Source organism: Drosophila grimshawi, unplaced genomic scaffold, assembly GCF_018153295.1.
Source record: "Drosophila grimshawi isolate 15287-2541.00 unplaced genomic scaffold, ASM1815329v1 contig_1377, whole genome shotgun sequence".
NCBI lineage: Eukaryota > Metazoa > Arthropoda > Insecta > Diptera > Drosophilidae > Drosophila > Drosophila grimshawi.
In genome coordinates this window covers 384,828-401,229 of record NW_025062900.1, presented here as the reverse complement: position 1 = coordinate 401,229, position 16,402 = coordinate 384,828, and the positions used below count along the sequence as shown (strand labels likewise).

The 16,402-nt window shown below is 36.2% G+C and overlaps 1 protein-coding gene across 7 annotated transcripts in view; it reads right to left on the bottom strand.

The window, feature by feature from the left end:
• Positions 1–16,402, bottom strand: part of LOC6561774 (protein turtle) — a 48,608-nt gene that overhangs the window by 20,824 nt on the left and 11,382 nt on the right. For all 7 annotated transcript variants that reach the window (XM_032736188.2, XM_032736181.2, XM_032736183.2 and 4 more), the window contains exons 3-5: positions 11,435–11,992; positions 6,608–6,729; positions 468–750 (exon numbers count right to left, since the gene is read on the bottom strand). In XM_032736188.2, the coding sequence (XP_032592079.1) occupies positions 468–750; positions 6,608–6,729; positions 11,435–11,933 (904 nt within the window). In that variant the 5' untranslated portion in view covers positions 11,934–11,992. The remainder of the gene's footprint in view (positions 1–467; positions 751–6,607; positions 6,730–11,434; positions 11,993–16,402) is intronic.

Here is a 16,402-nt window from a genome sequence, read left to right as displayed (position 1 = left end):
TTTTGTTTGGCTTCTCATTGTTTTGTGTCTTGGATGTAAGCATTTTAAACTTTGATTAAGCGACGGAAATTTGATTTCGCTGGCGGCACACATAAAAAGGCTTATCGATTTTCTATTTTTTTTTTTTTGTATTTTTTTTTTGCAGGCATTCCAAAGTTGACAAATGAGCGCCAATAAGTAACTCAAAGACATATCAAGTTTTTACCTTCAGTTTTACGATTGTGCCCCATTATGTGGCATGAGTGAGCATTGGCCTGGGGCTTGATGGCACATAGTTCATTTCAAGGTGACAGACTCACTCGAGCGCTGCAACAAATTGCCATCCATTTGACACAGTCAAAAGTGGGCTCTGCCACACACTTAAACTGATAGTAGCAAATAACTTGCCACAAAATATGAGGCAAAAAAAACTTGATGCTTTTTCCTGGGCAATTTATGATTTGGCAATTTGTTATTTTTGAACTCACCTAAATTAACATATATAATATCCTCGGGTGTAACACTAAAGCGTGGCGGTGCATGTACATCTAAGTGGAACCATGTACCATTTTTATGCTGTTTGGGATCACGGTTCAGGAACACGACCTTGCACTCGTACCAGCCCTGATCCGATTCCCGGATGCTGGTCAGGTTGAGGGATGCCGAACCGAATGGTGAATCCTGCGAGACACGCGACACGCGTCCCTTGAAGCCCTCCTCAATGTGTTCAGGGTAGCTCTCATACCAGATATATATGGGTAAATCGGAGCCCTGTTTTCAAACGTGTAACCAATACAAGATTTAATGATTAATCGATCGATTTTTCTTGAATATGCATTTCGTTTTTTAACTGTCGATCGTTTCGAGTTGAGTTATTCTTTACATACGCTTCACATCGAACAGTTAACAGCTACATAAGTAACTATGATATGATATATGTTCAGTTAATAAGTATATATATATATGAAACTTGATGAATATTTACACAGACAAATGAAATCATTAACATATAATTTCTGCCACTAATAAAATAAAACATGCATTTAAATATCATTATTAAATACATGCTGATAAGTATATTTACTCATGTATATTCTAATATATATTTTGTAAATCTCGCAGTGTTTTTTTTTCCTGAATTTTTCTAAATTAAATTTTATTTTTAATTTAATTTAATGCATTTTCTAATTTTTATATATTTTTGTTTCGAATGATATTAGTTAACATGTAGTAAATAAATATATTCAAAAAACGACTCATATTATTGAGCATTAATAATAATTAATAATAATAAATAAATAATCAAATATATATAGATAAGTTTCTATATACATTTTTAGCTATAGTTGCTGAACTAATCGCTAAAGTTCCAATAGGCAAGTGTTAAAACCACAGCCAAAAAAATCTGTCGAAAATTGAATTCAGTAGTTTTGAGTTTAAATAGAAAAATAAAAGAAAAAAATGAAGAAAAAACTCATCAGAGGTTGGAGGAGCAACGTAAAAACTATGTATGTAGGAGCTTCTAACCCTCTTTTGTGGATGGAAGAGGGGGGGGATGCAAGCCCATCAACACAAGAGCAGCGCCAGCAGATTCTGGCAAACAATAAATCATGTGCAAACCTACGACAAAACAACAAGGCCCAGAAGCAAATGCAGCGAGATACAATTGAAATTCAAGCACGAGATGATAAAAAATAAATATTAAAAAAAATGTGAGCATGTTAAATATTTCGGGCAAAGCTACAACAATTCGGGTCAATTGGGCCCCCTGCCCTCATTTCCCGTCCTCTGAACTGAAATGCCAACCATATATTTCTGTTTGTAGTTTATTTTTTTGCTCACAGGCAATTGTCAGTTGCCAGTTGCAGAATCTATTGAATCACGCGCGACGCGGATGTGAACGTGAATGTGGATTTAGACAGGTCATGCAATTTCCCTTACATGACTTGCCTCGGTTTGCAGTTTGTCATTGTTTTCAAGTGTCAAATATACAAATATACACTATCCATGTGGTGAGGGGGCTTCTCATTTCTGAGGATGAGTTCATTGCAAGCTCATGTTAGAGCTTCTGTTAGTAACAGCTGTTATTAATCCTTACATGAAGCGGTAGCATGAGTTTACTGCACGCTCATGTTAAGCTTTTACAACTGTTATTGATCTCTAGTTGCATTGTTACAGCTGTTAACGACTATTGAGCGCGAGAATAAGCTTATTGCACGTTCATGTTAAAGCTTATTTTAGTTACAGCTGTTATCGATCTCTAACCGTAACTTGTTAAATTGCATTGTGTCATTTGCTTAATGCTATAACGCTATTAATGATCTGCCTGCTACTAAATGCACTACCCAGCAGCGAGCTTGTGAATGACTCCTCATTACTGTATGAATTCTGTACGCACACAATGTAATTGATTACATAGTCATACACATGTAATAAAAGTTGGATGCGGGAGCTTATAAGACAAGCACAAAGTTGTAACAAAAGCTGTGCATATTTGTGAATATGTGTCAATGTCTTTTTACATATTTCTTATATGTATTGGTTTCTTATCTGTTTAATTATTTCTTTTAATTATTGTATTTTTATAAAAAATATATGTCCCAATATAAATCATAAAAATGTATATCGAGAATACTTTCCATATTTGTATTAAATATACATTTTAAATACTCTTACTAAGTTGTTCGAATTTGAGGTGTAGTTCACCTGCATTACAATAAATATATATAACATATGTAGAATACGCACTTAGGTATATTTTCTGCTGGATAGAGAGCGAGAGAGAAGGAGAGAGAGAGAGAGAGAGAGAGAGAGAGCCAGAGCGAGAGATAATTGGTTTTTCCTAGTTAATTGGTGGGCAGATTACTTCTACATCAGATTTGGGAGTGGTTGGGGGCATCAAAGTTAATCGATTTATTTTGTAATTATACTATGAAGATTTATGGGCTGACAAGCATCATCTTCGTCGTCTCGCCTCATTTATTACAACTTAATTGTATACGTTTTCATAATTTTCTTGGCTGACATATGAAATAATTTGCACACACAGGTCCCAGGACACAGCTACAGAGGCAGATGAAGCCGCCTGTCTGTCTATGTATTTATTAGAGCGAATCCAAGGCAGCCGAGCGAGCGCCAAAAATTAATATTCGCACTCGAAGAAGCATCATAAGTTGACTCGGTAAACATTTTTCCGCTTAATTTATTCAGTAGCAATTAATTTAGATTGCAACTAAGGCAGCCTTTGCCCCGTTGCTCCCGTGCTCCTGTCTGTGCCGTCTCTTAAAGCGCACAGCGCACAAAAGCAGGCAACACAAATTTTCGCGCACTTCAATATGGGGTTGGGAGCTGTGTAATCGAAACAAAACAAAACACGTTACAAAAACGCTGGCCATTTTTTATACCCATTTAAAATGGCTAATAATTAAATGGATATAATGGCTTTGTGCAAGAGTATGTAACAGGCAGAAGGAAGTATCTGCGAACCCATAAAATATATGTATCCCTGATTAGGATGAACAACCGATTTGATAGAGCCATGTCTAAGAGACTATAAGGGATAGAGACTTTAAAAGTATCCAGTGCAGATCAAGTTTATTTCATTTTATAGCTAACTACTTCCATTTCGCGAAAATCGGTGTATATCGATAAGCGATAACAATAAAAGCCACCATTTTGAAGGTAGAGGCTTTTTAATGCAAAATTTGCTTATGCAAATTATTGATCAACAAATCCTTAAGATCGGATAAGAAACACCAAAGTTATTCCATACGAAATGAGAGCACCTGCAAATCCTGATGAAATTTCCAAATAAAAGTGAAATATATATTTAACAGCTGACTGCAGGGTATATCGTAGTCGAGCTCACTCGACTGTAGCATTCTTACTTGTTATGTGTACCATTGTATTTAATTACACACATGTAAATAACGTGAACAGAACAGAATCAGAGCAAGCGGACCCGACCGAACCAGATCAGAGTGTCGTATAAATTAAATGCTAAAACCATGTTAATCCCTTTAATTCGCTTGCCTCCACTCTCTACCTCTCTCTCTCTCTCTCTCTCTCTCTCTCTTTCTCTCTCTCTCTCTGCCCCTGCCCCAATCTGCCCCCCTATGCGAATGTTGTTTCACCGTATGCGTGTGTGTGCACTTTTATCGCAGTAAAACATAAACTTTCTTTCTTGATTTTTTTTTTCCTGTACTTATAACTTTGTTTGGCATTAAAAATGCTTGTAAAACTTTTAACTTGGCACGAGAAAAAGCAGCGACGTTATCTGTACAAACGCACAAGCGCACAAGGACAAGCACGCTAACCTACACTTGGAATATAGATATATATATAAATATACACTCGGAAAAAATGAAAATCTCTTAGAAAACGAGAAAGATTTTGAGAAATAATTTCTAGAAATAAGAAAACAAATTTCTAAAAATAAGCAAGGCTTCCCTAAAGTGACAATCTCAAAAATATGGTGTTTTTCGTATTTTTAGATGTATAAGTTGAAATGCAATGAAAAAATCGTTCTAAAATTCAGAAAAGCAAGACTCTGATTTTTAGAAGTATACATTCTGAATACTAAGGTGAGTTAACCTTGGCGTATTTCTAAAATTCAGTTTGATTTGTTTGTTTTTGCAGAGTGTATATATATAAATGTTTGTGGACGTAAATATGGTAGACATAACGGTAGCTAAGTTTAGCTGCATAATTTCGCTCGACGGCGTTGACGTCAACGTCTCCTTCTGCATCTGAGGCAGCCTGAGGGGCAGGCAGGCAGGCAGGCAGCCACAGCGTCTACATTTCTAGTTTATTATCCTTGCGGTTTAGTCTTAGTTTTTGCTCGGTTTAACTTCGCTATCAAGCGGTAACAATAAAGTAAGTTTATCGGCTTGGAGCGGCTTAGGCGTGCTTTAAATTATGAAAGTAAGCTGTTTGAGGTTGCTGTTGTTGTTGTCCAGCTTCTTTGCTTGCTGCACTTTCTTAATGAGCTCATCTCCCAAAAGTATCTCTACATCTAAGTATCTAGCATACTCATACAAAGTCAAGCAAAATAGTTTTGCAATGCATGCTGCTAGCATATTATATAATCTCAAAGGAATGAAAAAGAAAAAGAAAAAAAAATGAATGGGTAAATGAGAATTATTCGTGTGCTCCTTAAAATTAGTTGCATAATCAAATGTGAATTGTTTGTTCCACTTTTTCTTATTTTTATGTTGCAAGAGCAAATAAATTGTAGCTTACTGCCAAGGAACTTGCAGTGCTGGAGAATTAGAGTTGAAGGTGAAGGGAAATGCCAGATTTGTAGTGAAAATAAAATGAATATAAATACGAGTACTTTGTTCGCATAGAGTTAAGGAAATATGTAAGTCATAATTTTGTGAAGTAGTTTAATTTACAATTTAATGCTACCAATGAATGCATTAACATATTTCTGCAAATCTCTGAGGAATGTTGATAAGTTAGCCTTAGTTTGGTGCTGGGTATTTTTCATAAATTGCACTAAGAAATCTTGAAAATGTGGCTACAAATTCTAATTTTTTTGGTTTGCTATGAATTTTACAGAGGCTAATTGTTTGGTTTGTTTGTTGGCAGTGAATAGCTACTGATTTGTATATATAGATATAATTTAATTTTGCGAACGAGATTGATATTTTTTTTTGAACGAAATGAATTTATGTGAATTTTTCTTCTCTTTCGCTCTCTTTGGTCTGATTTGTTTATTTTTTTTTTTGTTTTATACTGAAAAGCATTTCATTTTACTTTGATTACTTAATGCCGCAAAAATACTCTTGACAGTTGTTTTTTTTTTTTCGAAAAATTGTGTGTTTTTTGTCTTCAAATTTTTCAGTTTGTGAATTCGACGCTAAAATTAGCCCTCGCCAAAGAAGCTTAAGGGAATGTTAGTGTTGTTTTATTTTTGGCGACTTAAAAGTAAAAGAAAATGTAACCGAAATCATATGCAACTTATATGCAAAAGTTTGCCAATCGAGCAACACATAAAAAAAGAAACACATAAAACATTTAACATTATGGACAAATCCGTATTCAAGCTAATTGTTTGGTTTATCGTATAGTCAACACAACACAACATGAGCATTAACAATAGTGTTAGATTGCAGTAGCAAAAGCTGTTTAAATAATCATCTGTAGTAGTAAATCATAAGATAAGCCTAATTTACACAATAATTGTATTTTTTTTTGGTTATTACGCATACGCACTGTTGATCTAAAGCTGGCTCTTGACAAATAAAATAGTCAATACTTGGAAAATCAAAGGGAAAAATCAAACTGAACCGAATCGAACAGAACTGAACTGAAGATAAGCTCAATTAACTAACCGAATATTGATTAGTTAAGGGGATGCTCATATAGTAGTAGTATTTAGTATTTAGTAGTATTTAGTAAGTATGTAAGTGGTAGTAGTTTAGTTAGTTAAAGAGTTCAGAAAACGTTGAATAGCTGTTTTAATATGGTAAGTATTTTCGTTTACTGTGTTACATTTTATTTGTCTTTGCGCTTTCTTCGACTGTTTGTCTGACTGTTTCTTACTTTCTTTAGCTTTTTTGCGTATCAAACAACAATGTAAAAAAGAGAGTTTAGAGAAGAAATTTATGCTGTGATATCGTACCGTTTCGCTCACCTTCTTGTCCCACTGCAGGACGTATGGCACTGGATGATCATTGGGGAACTCAACGTGACAATTGAACACGACACCTTCGCCCAATATGGCCGTGATGTGCACAGCATCTTCTGCAAATATACCAAAACAAAAAAGTCATATGTTTAGTAATAAATATCGCATTGATTTTTAGAAAATCGTCCGGATTTGTGAAATCTTAAAATACTAACGATTATTAATATTGTAAGTCACTTTAAAACACGCTTAAAATTAGACATATGTGTATTTTTCCACGTTTTATAAAAATGTATCCTGACATTAAAAAAACCCTGATTTATAGAAATATACTTTCTATGTAATAAGTTGAGTTATACATGTATGGCGAATTTTGAAAATTGAACAACTACAACTGCTGATTGAACAATGCTTCGATTCATTTGACATCGATTCACCTCCCAACTGGACACGGGACAGGTTGAAAGCTTTTGACATCACTTGATTGATGTCTCAAAAGTTTCGCTGACCCAATGTGCAATCGGCGTGCACTCAATCTCTGACTTGTTGAAGCACCACCCCATCCCCTTTCCCAACTCCTTCAGCCGTGACACAGCCATAATACGGCCTATCTCTAAGCCCCAACACCAAATCCCCAGCCCTTAACCCCCACTTCATGTCAACCTCAGTCCGGTCGTATGCCGTGATTCTGTGTTTACGTGACTTTCTGCACGATTTACTAAGTTGGCTTGACATTTGCCCGGTTTGACAGTGTGTGTGTCTGCAGGGATGCGATGTGGATGTGGCACAGTCGAGGCTTTTGTCGAGGCTTGTCCTACGACAAGCAATAGCCAGTGCCATTGACGTTTTTTCACAGCAGCGCAGCTTTTAAATGGAATCGCTGATGACCACATCGGTCACATGTCAAGTGCCGGCCATTGACTCTTATATCCGCCGATATTCAACGAAAAACTTTGAGTTTGATGCTAGGTTTAACTTGTTCCCCAAAATCGTTAACTAGACTCCGGAAAAAATCGCTCTGAATTTTCGAAAATTACCCTGAAAACTAGTTTTTCTTGTTTTTGGACATCATTTTTAAATACAATAAAAACAAATTTCAAACAATTACAAAGGTAAGCACAAAACTATGGTGTTTTTTTTTTATTTTTTAGAACTATTTTCTTTTATTAAGTAATATATTTCTAAACAAATCCTTTCTTAACTTCAGAAAAAAGTAATGAGATTTACTGACTCGGCTTTTATATTGGAGTTTAGTTGTCGTTTTTTCAATTTAAATTATATGCATTTATAAATTATATAAATGTTGGTTTATGTGAAATTTTATAATAATAATGTCTATTATTAGCATTAAAAAAGATAATTGTACAGTTGCTTCGTTTACGTATACGTAAAAAACTACAAATTGGACATATTAAGAAAAGAAAAGCTTTATTTTTAGAAATATACTTTCTGAAGAAGTGGAAAGTGAGAATTAGGGGATTAGTGTAGTCAAGAGTTTATTAGTTGTGGCAAGGAATTGCATGTCGAAGCAGGAGCAGTTACTGAACTCACAACGGACAACTGCTCAGCTACCCTGTTGACAGCCAGGGACAGACTACGCATCATTATTGACTATTGTGTGTGTGTGTGTGGGTAGCTAGAACCAATTGGCTTGTATTCCATTTCCATTGTGCGACACGTGACATTTGATTAGCGTGTGTCCGACTGTCTGTCTATCAGTCGAGGTGACTGTCGACTGCAGTTGTCAACACTTCAAGTTGGAACTGTTCTCTTTGCCCGCAGCTTCTGCTAGTGATCTGCTAATGTGTAATGTGCTAAAAACCAAACTGTCCAACCAAGTCAGCTCTCCGTATTATTTCTGTATAGTTAAGGTCGCACGTACAAAGCTTTAATTGCCAAAATGTTGTACTGTGCCCCAATTGGAGTTGTTCTCATTCTTAGTTGCCTCGGAAATGTAAATGAATAGTCGGAAACAGCTGCAAATTGAAACGTTGCAATGTCCTGGCGTGTCCTCTGATGAAGGGCGGGGGGATGAAAATGGTGTTGTCCTAAGCAAGGACTACACTTGTGAACAAGCAGCTTTTGGCATTTGCCTATTGTGTTTTGTAACACAAATCGACGAAAATGTGAATCTTTGAATGTGCAAAACTAATCGCTGAGAGGTGAATAGTTAGTGGCAAAGTTGAGCCTTTAAAAAAGTATGTATAAGTAAGTCCATAAAGGGAAAGGGACAACAAAGAATAGCCCCTGTCAGTCTGGCTGTCTCTCCGTTTCTGTCTGTCAGTCTGGCCAGGATCTCAACTGGCCTGTCAGCCAGTCACTTTATCAGTCTGTCAGTGGCTCGAGGTTGCTTTGTCTGAGCGCTTGTTGACTTTGGCATTTGCATAAATTTCTGTTAACTTGGCCAGCTTAGACAACACTTTTGCACATTGAACACAAAGCTAGGGAATAGAGTACACTTAGAGGAAAAAATAGTATCTCTTGTTTTTTTTTTGCAATAATTTAAAAATATAATAAAAAAATTTTGACAATACTAATGTTTTTTTTTTTTTTAATAATTCAAGCATATTTTAGAACAATGTTAGCTGAAAAATGAATGAAAAGGAAAACTCTGATTTCTTAAAGATTTTTTCTGATTAATAATATGAGTTACCCTTGTCGAATTTCTAAATTTCAATGCGATTTTTGGCTGAGTGTAGCATAACCTCTTTTCAACCCCCAACCAACCTTGCGGACATTGTACAAAAAGCAGCATAAAACTGAACCGAAACGGAACAGAACAGAACGGAACAAGTAGGAATGAGTGGAGTGTGTACAGTCAACACTCTCTCGAGCGTCTATTGCCCTTTGATAATGTTGCAGACAGGCCGTCATCCACTCGAGGGTGGCAGGAAGCAGCGCCCCCGTTTCCGTTGGTGTTTTTTTTTGTCGCGTCTTTTGATTGCGTTAGCATGCAAAAGTGGTCTCATTATGCAATTTAAAATATCCTTCAGCCCTGGCAGGCGGGCAGCCACTTGACACGCCTAAGTTATTTAACATCGCAGTTTGTTTTCATGGTTTAAAGTTGAGTCGCTGGCCTGGCTGCAACTACACTACAAAAAATATCTTATATTTCCAGGGTGTTGTTTTCTATGCGTGTACTATGGAAGAATTCTCTAAACTCTAATATAAAAGTCTGTAAATTTCATTGCTTGCCTCTGAATGTCAGAAAGTATTTTTCTAAAAATAAGCGATTGCATTTCTACTTTTCAGAAATGTTTTTCTTAACAATAAAAATGATTTGTAAAAATAGAAAAATAGTCAAATTGAATTGTCGATTCTAATGAAATAAAATGATTTTCTAATATTTAAAGATGATTCTAAAAGCAAGAAAAACTTTATATATTTTAGAGCGATTTACATTTTAGGCCGATTTATTAAAATATACATTTTTTCTAAGTGTAGCAGTGAGTGCCGGGAACTTATTTTGGGCACATCACTTTAGTCCACTTCACTCACCTCACCTCTTCTCAACTGCCACTCTGTAAACCACGCCCTTCTCCCCACCCTCCTTTTCAAGTGTCGCAAACCTGAGGGCCGTACATACTTGGCAATTGACCTTTCGACCGCTCACGAAGTGGCCCCCACAGAAATCCCAAGCGGATTTTCAATTTTCGGCTAAATTAATTTAATTCATTTGAAGAAAGTTACGCTACATTAAAGCAGGCATTCTGTTGTCGAATCTTGAATCTACTAGTTGTTGTACATGACGAAATGGAAATGTCACGTCTGTCGAGAGAATACCCCCATAATACTTTTATTAATATTACAAATAGTATATATATGTATACTATGGTAAATATATATTTACTGTGTGGCACATTACGCCGAAAAAGACTCGTTGCTCGTAGCTCGTCGCACTTCAACTAACTGTCAACTAATTGCCAAATGTAATCAGCTTTGCCCGCACTTAAGCCGCTTATTGTGCACCATTACATTTTGCCTGAATACCAAAATAAAAATGAATCTAACTGAAACGACACGAAATGAAAACCTCACAGAGCCCACTGCCTAATATTGCCCCCATATGGCAATTTTATGAGGCGACATACGAAGGGCTTTCCAATCCGGAGAAATTCACCTGGCGTAAGAGCAATCAATGGATATTGTTAGCGGACTTGCCAATAGCTTTTTTATATTTATTATGCCCTGTATACCCATTTAGAATGGCTATAAAGGGTATAATGGTTTTAAGCCAGAATATGTAACTGGCAGAAGGAAGAAGGATAACTTGTGAATTTTCAAATTAAAATGTATTTCAAATACAATATATGCATTTTTAAGAATAGCAACATTGATTCAATGTGATAATTAGAAGTCTCTGACTTAAATTAATGTACACTCAAATTTGTTGGCACATTTCTTTGTTAAAAGTGAAATAGGTGCGTGTTGCATACTATTAGGAAAGCTTTAACTTATCTATTTGTTTTTCAAACGGTACGATTTGAATATATATTCATTACAATAAGGGCTCAACTGAGCTATCAAATAACATTACATAAGCCGAGCAGATCACTACAGGACTGAGAATAGAAGACATCAAGGAAATTATTAGCAATTGCAAAGCAATTTTTTAAATTATTAATCTTAATTTTTCAATCTTATTTTAGAACATTTTTAAGTCTGACAAATGCGCACATGCATTTTCATATTGATTTCCTATTTTGCAGTTGGCTAAAGAGTATATCGTAGTCGAGTTCACTCCGGCTATTTATATATTTGTTATTATTTGAGGTATTATATAATTAATGCGCTTCTAAAATGTCAATTCTAGTCACTTACCTGGTATATTGTGAGCTTGTGCATTTTTTGCCAGCAAGGCAAGCAGCCAAATCAATACCAACTTCAGAGCCTGAACTGATACGCTGCTGATGTTGCTACTGCTGCTGATGTTGCTGATGTGGCAACTTCTGGCGTCCTCTTCGACGTCGTCGTTGTCCTCGGCGTGGCGTCTTCTTCTGCTCGTTCCTTTCACTGTGAACGTGGCCGTTGTTCCCGGCGCTGACGTCAAAGTTTGAGTTAGAGTTGTTGCAAATGGAATCGGAATCGTTGTTGCTTGTCTGCTTGTTGTGGCAGCTACAATTGTTGACTCCTCCTCGACTACTCCTGTGGCACTTGCCCTGATTGTGTCTGATTGTTGTTGCCTCGATTTCGACTTCGACTCCGGTTGTTGTTGTTGCTGTTTGGTTGCTGATTGGTTTGTGTTTGTGGCGCACGATGAACGCGACCGGCTTAATGCCTGACACCATCGATAAGACCCAGGGTCCGCACACACGCCCATGCCTCTGGTCCCATAGTCAACGCCGCCTAACGTATCGTTCTCACCTGCAGTGGCGTCATCTGCAACAGAGTCAAAAAAAGAAGGAAAATCAGTAATACGCTTAACTACTTGCAACTTGCAACAGAAAAATGAGTGGTTGGTTGCACAGCTGATGAAGCTGTTACTTTGCCAATCATTGTAACATTTAAAGCAATTGAATTGCAAGTTGAAAACCTACACTCAGAAAAAAAATAAAAGTTTTCTTTTTTTAGAATTAATTTCTAAAAATGAGAAGGGCTTGCCATAAATCGATATTCCCAAATATATTTTGAAAAACATATAGATTGAAATGTTGTTGTTTTTGTTTTTAGAAGAGATGCTAAAACAAGAAATGAAATTTATCACCTCAGAAAAAAAAATAAGGGAGGACTGAGACCTTTCTGATACTAGGTGGAACAAATTAATTTATGGCTTAAATGTTATGTTAACTGTTATTTTCAATTCAAAATATCATAAATTGCTTAATTTTTATAATTTTGAAATCACTAATTACCACTAAATAAATCAAAGTTAATATGTAAGGATTACTTAGGCTTGAGGTTAAGCATTTTAAATGTTATTTAAATAAAAACTAATAAAATGGGTACAAATTAAGTTGTGTAAAGATCATGTAAGCAGAGTGAAAAAATATCGTAAAACTTAGTATTAGAGTTCTTTGGTCCACAAATGAAAAAACACCCTGAAACTTTGGTGATTTTCTAAAATTCAGCGGATGTATTTAGCAGCCCTTAAACAATTGAATGGAAAGTTGAAAACAAAACTTGTGAGTGGATCAAAATCTCAAACAAGATGCTAAGCGTAGATGACAAATTAATAAACAAAAGTTTTTTGAGGCAAGGCACCTTTTGTGCTCAACACCCACACCCACACCCATACACACACATGCAGAAACTAGGCACATAAAATTAAGCAGCTAATAGGTTGTAGCTACAAGGCAGACAGAATGATAAGGCGCAGTTATTGGGAGGGAGATCGTAGGAGAGCTGCCTCACATTGGGGAAATCGAGACTCGAGACTCGAAACTCGAGAAAACAAAGGCAGACCCATAAAATAGTGATGCGCCTATACAAATAGCCAAAAAACTTTTCCTTACACTAAAAGTTTTGCGTTTTAATGCAAAACTTGTGTTGATTGTCATTGTTGTAAAGCGTCGACCATATCTGTATCTGGGGCGGGGATCTGGGAACGACTAGGTGTTATATATGGTCCCTGTTTGCTGAGTAGTTAATTAAAAGGGATTGGGTCCACAATTAGCAAAATGGGGCAATATTTTGGCATTTCTCATTTCGCCCACACAAGTATGCAATGGTTATTTTTGCGCAAAAATTGCTCTGGTATTTTAAATTAAATTATTTGGAAATGCTTTAAACGGAATTCGCTTCATTTGTGCAAATATCCCATCTACAGCTCTTAACTTCTCTCCAGCTCTCGGAATTTGTACAAAATACCTAGGCAAACCTGAACATCAGCAAGCACATTAGCATCAGCATAAAAATGCCACACATACACACAGTACACACATATATGACTATACACACACACACACACACACACAGCACAATCTGCGTATTTTAAAATGCCAGAGAAGCGTTTTGTGTAACGAATTTTGTGAAAGAGGCGGGTCTCAAAAGGGAAGCCAGGCAAATCTTTGCTTTAGCTTTATTAAATGTTGTCACTGCAATTAAGTAACATGAGTATGTGTATGTATTTACACACACACACACACACACACTCAGAGAACAGGGAGTCAGCGAGGAGAAGGTAACTCGTTACGCTTAAATTTCACAGGGGCTGTTTTGCGGTTACCTTTGTGCGCCGTGTATAGACGTCATTAGTGATTTTTTAATGCATAACCTAATACCTTCGGAGAGCGCTAAACAAACAGCAAACAATAAACAACAACAACAGTAACAACCAACAACTGTTGTTTAGGCAGTGCCGAAGTTTAAATACACTTTGCAGGATAGAAATATATTGTTTTTTTTTGCGGAAAATACACAACCACTATTCACCTAAAGTAATGACAAACTATGTCAGCCTAAATACTAAATTTATTAACTTAATTTGCTTTTAATATAATTCCAAATTTATGTCAAGTAGACGATTAGATATAGATATAGTAAAAGAAATACACTTAAATATTTAATGTGTTTTTTAATATAATTCAAAATGTCTGTCAGAAAGATGAATAGGTATTTTATTTATGTACAAATAACATTCCACCCTAAGCCAGGTTAAACTATTTTTTCAGCTCTAAATTAATACAAAATTAAAGTTGTTTCAATTGGATTGCGAATTCAAAAGGACAAATAGACGCATATTAACAGAGATATGAGCTTTTGAAAAAAAACATGTTATTTATATAAAAAGAATAAGAGGAAGTTACACACCCTCAGCTACACAGACAAGTCAAACTATGCTTTCAAGTCTAGATTTAATTTAATATTTCTTAATAAGATTCCAAATTTACGTCAGATAAATAGTTTTGCAGCTATGCAAAATGTCATCAAGTCGGCTTGAAAACTGTGGAACTGTAGCTTACAGTTTAGACAGCCTCCATTTAACGTGAGAAAATTATAATACCTTTTTTTGGCAGATAACTGTGCCGCAGGCTGTGGCAGGCTGCTACGCTCATCATGCGAGACTCCTGCGTCGGCTTAAATACTTTTCGGCATGACATGTAAAATTTTAATAACATCAAGGCTTCTGCTGTGGAGCATTATGAAAACTTTTTGCGCTTCGGCATTATGACAAGTTTATTAAAATGAAATTTATTTATTAAGCATGTGTGCTACGAGCAAACGGCGAATGCCCATTAAACAGACCGAGTCCCAGTTCACATTTTCCCATTTTCCCAGCCTTAAGCAACCACATCAAAACTAAACCAAAATGAGTTCAGGCTAGCTGGCAGCAAAAATCACATTAGGCTCATCCTCGCAACTCCCCAATCCCATCTTCCATTGCCTCGCTCGTCCAACAAAAATAGAACAAAAGCCGGAAAAATGATTTCCCTTATGACTGAATTTTCATTACCGAAAAACCCGCCATGGCGTATGATTTCATTTGTAAATCAGCTCAAGTTGAGCTCGAAACATCGCATAATGGACACATCGCCGGATGTCGAACGGACGATAAATGCGCAAATCGGGAAATCGGCAAAGGGAAAACTGACTGTGTGACGGCCAGCTTTGTTGTTGGGTGGCCAGCTAACAATGACAAATTAGTAAACGAATCGCATTTGCCTCTACACGTAGCCAAATATGCATACCGGACCTATTGTGGAGTGGGACAATCATTCAAAGGATACACACTCACTGCTGACACTGAATATGTGCATACACTCAGAAAAGAAAAGCGCCCTAAAATATACAACGCTTTTCTTGTTTTAAGAAATAATTTCTAAATATTAAGAAACAAATTTGTAGGATTTAGAATTGCTTGCACTACATCGATAATCCAAAAAACATGATGTTTTTTATTTAATTTTTTAATATTCTAGTATTAAGAAATGCATTTTTAAAAAGTTTAAATATAAGCCCAGTTTTTTAAATTAAATGATGGGAATAAATGAACTATCTAAAATGCTTATGTAAATCATATTTCGAATGTTTATTAATATAAAATAGGCAACAAAAATCAAAATAATAGAAATCACAAAGAAAATATCACCCTATCACCAATTGGACATATTTTTCTTTAAATTTTATTAACAATCTAAACTGAAATTAAAAAAAATTCAAAGAGTAGTTTTGAGAAAGTCACAACCATAAATTTTTTAAATATACTTTCTGCCAAGAATATGGTAATTTACTAAAATTTGGGACGATGCTTTTTATGAGTGTATGTGGATGATACATCAGTTGATTGGTTCCAGCTCTCTGTGTGTTTTGAGTGTGTGCTGTGCCTCTCTGTCTGCCTGCACCAGGAGACTCATAACTACATTTTTGGGGCACAACGTTGTCATTAAAACGAGTGTGTTCTTTGGCCGATGATGGCAGAGGTAAGCCTGCCAGTAATCAGCCCAGCATTCCAATGAGTTTGACGTTGACGTTGATGAGCTGCCATTTTATATTTGCTCTGTGTGTGTTGGGGGGAGGAGGGCAGCACTTTAGCATCCGTTTCCGCTGATGCTGCTGCTGTAAAAGCTTTTTGGTTGACTGCACAATGTAGCAAAAAAAAAAGACAGCGGTCAATTTGTGAGGCGCCCCCAATGTTGAGTTAATATTTTGCTGGCCACTTGATGCCCATTTATATTAGCCGCTAACACACAGGCCACAGAATTTTTAATTAAGCAGCATCGATGATGCTGCCTGCCACAAATTGTTGCGCTCTACACACATGAACAGGCAGTCATTTTCATTCTCGTTGAAATTGTCTCACAGTTGCCTCAGTTTATATTTTGTATCTACACCCCCCTCGCATCTGTTTGT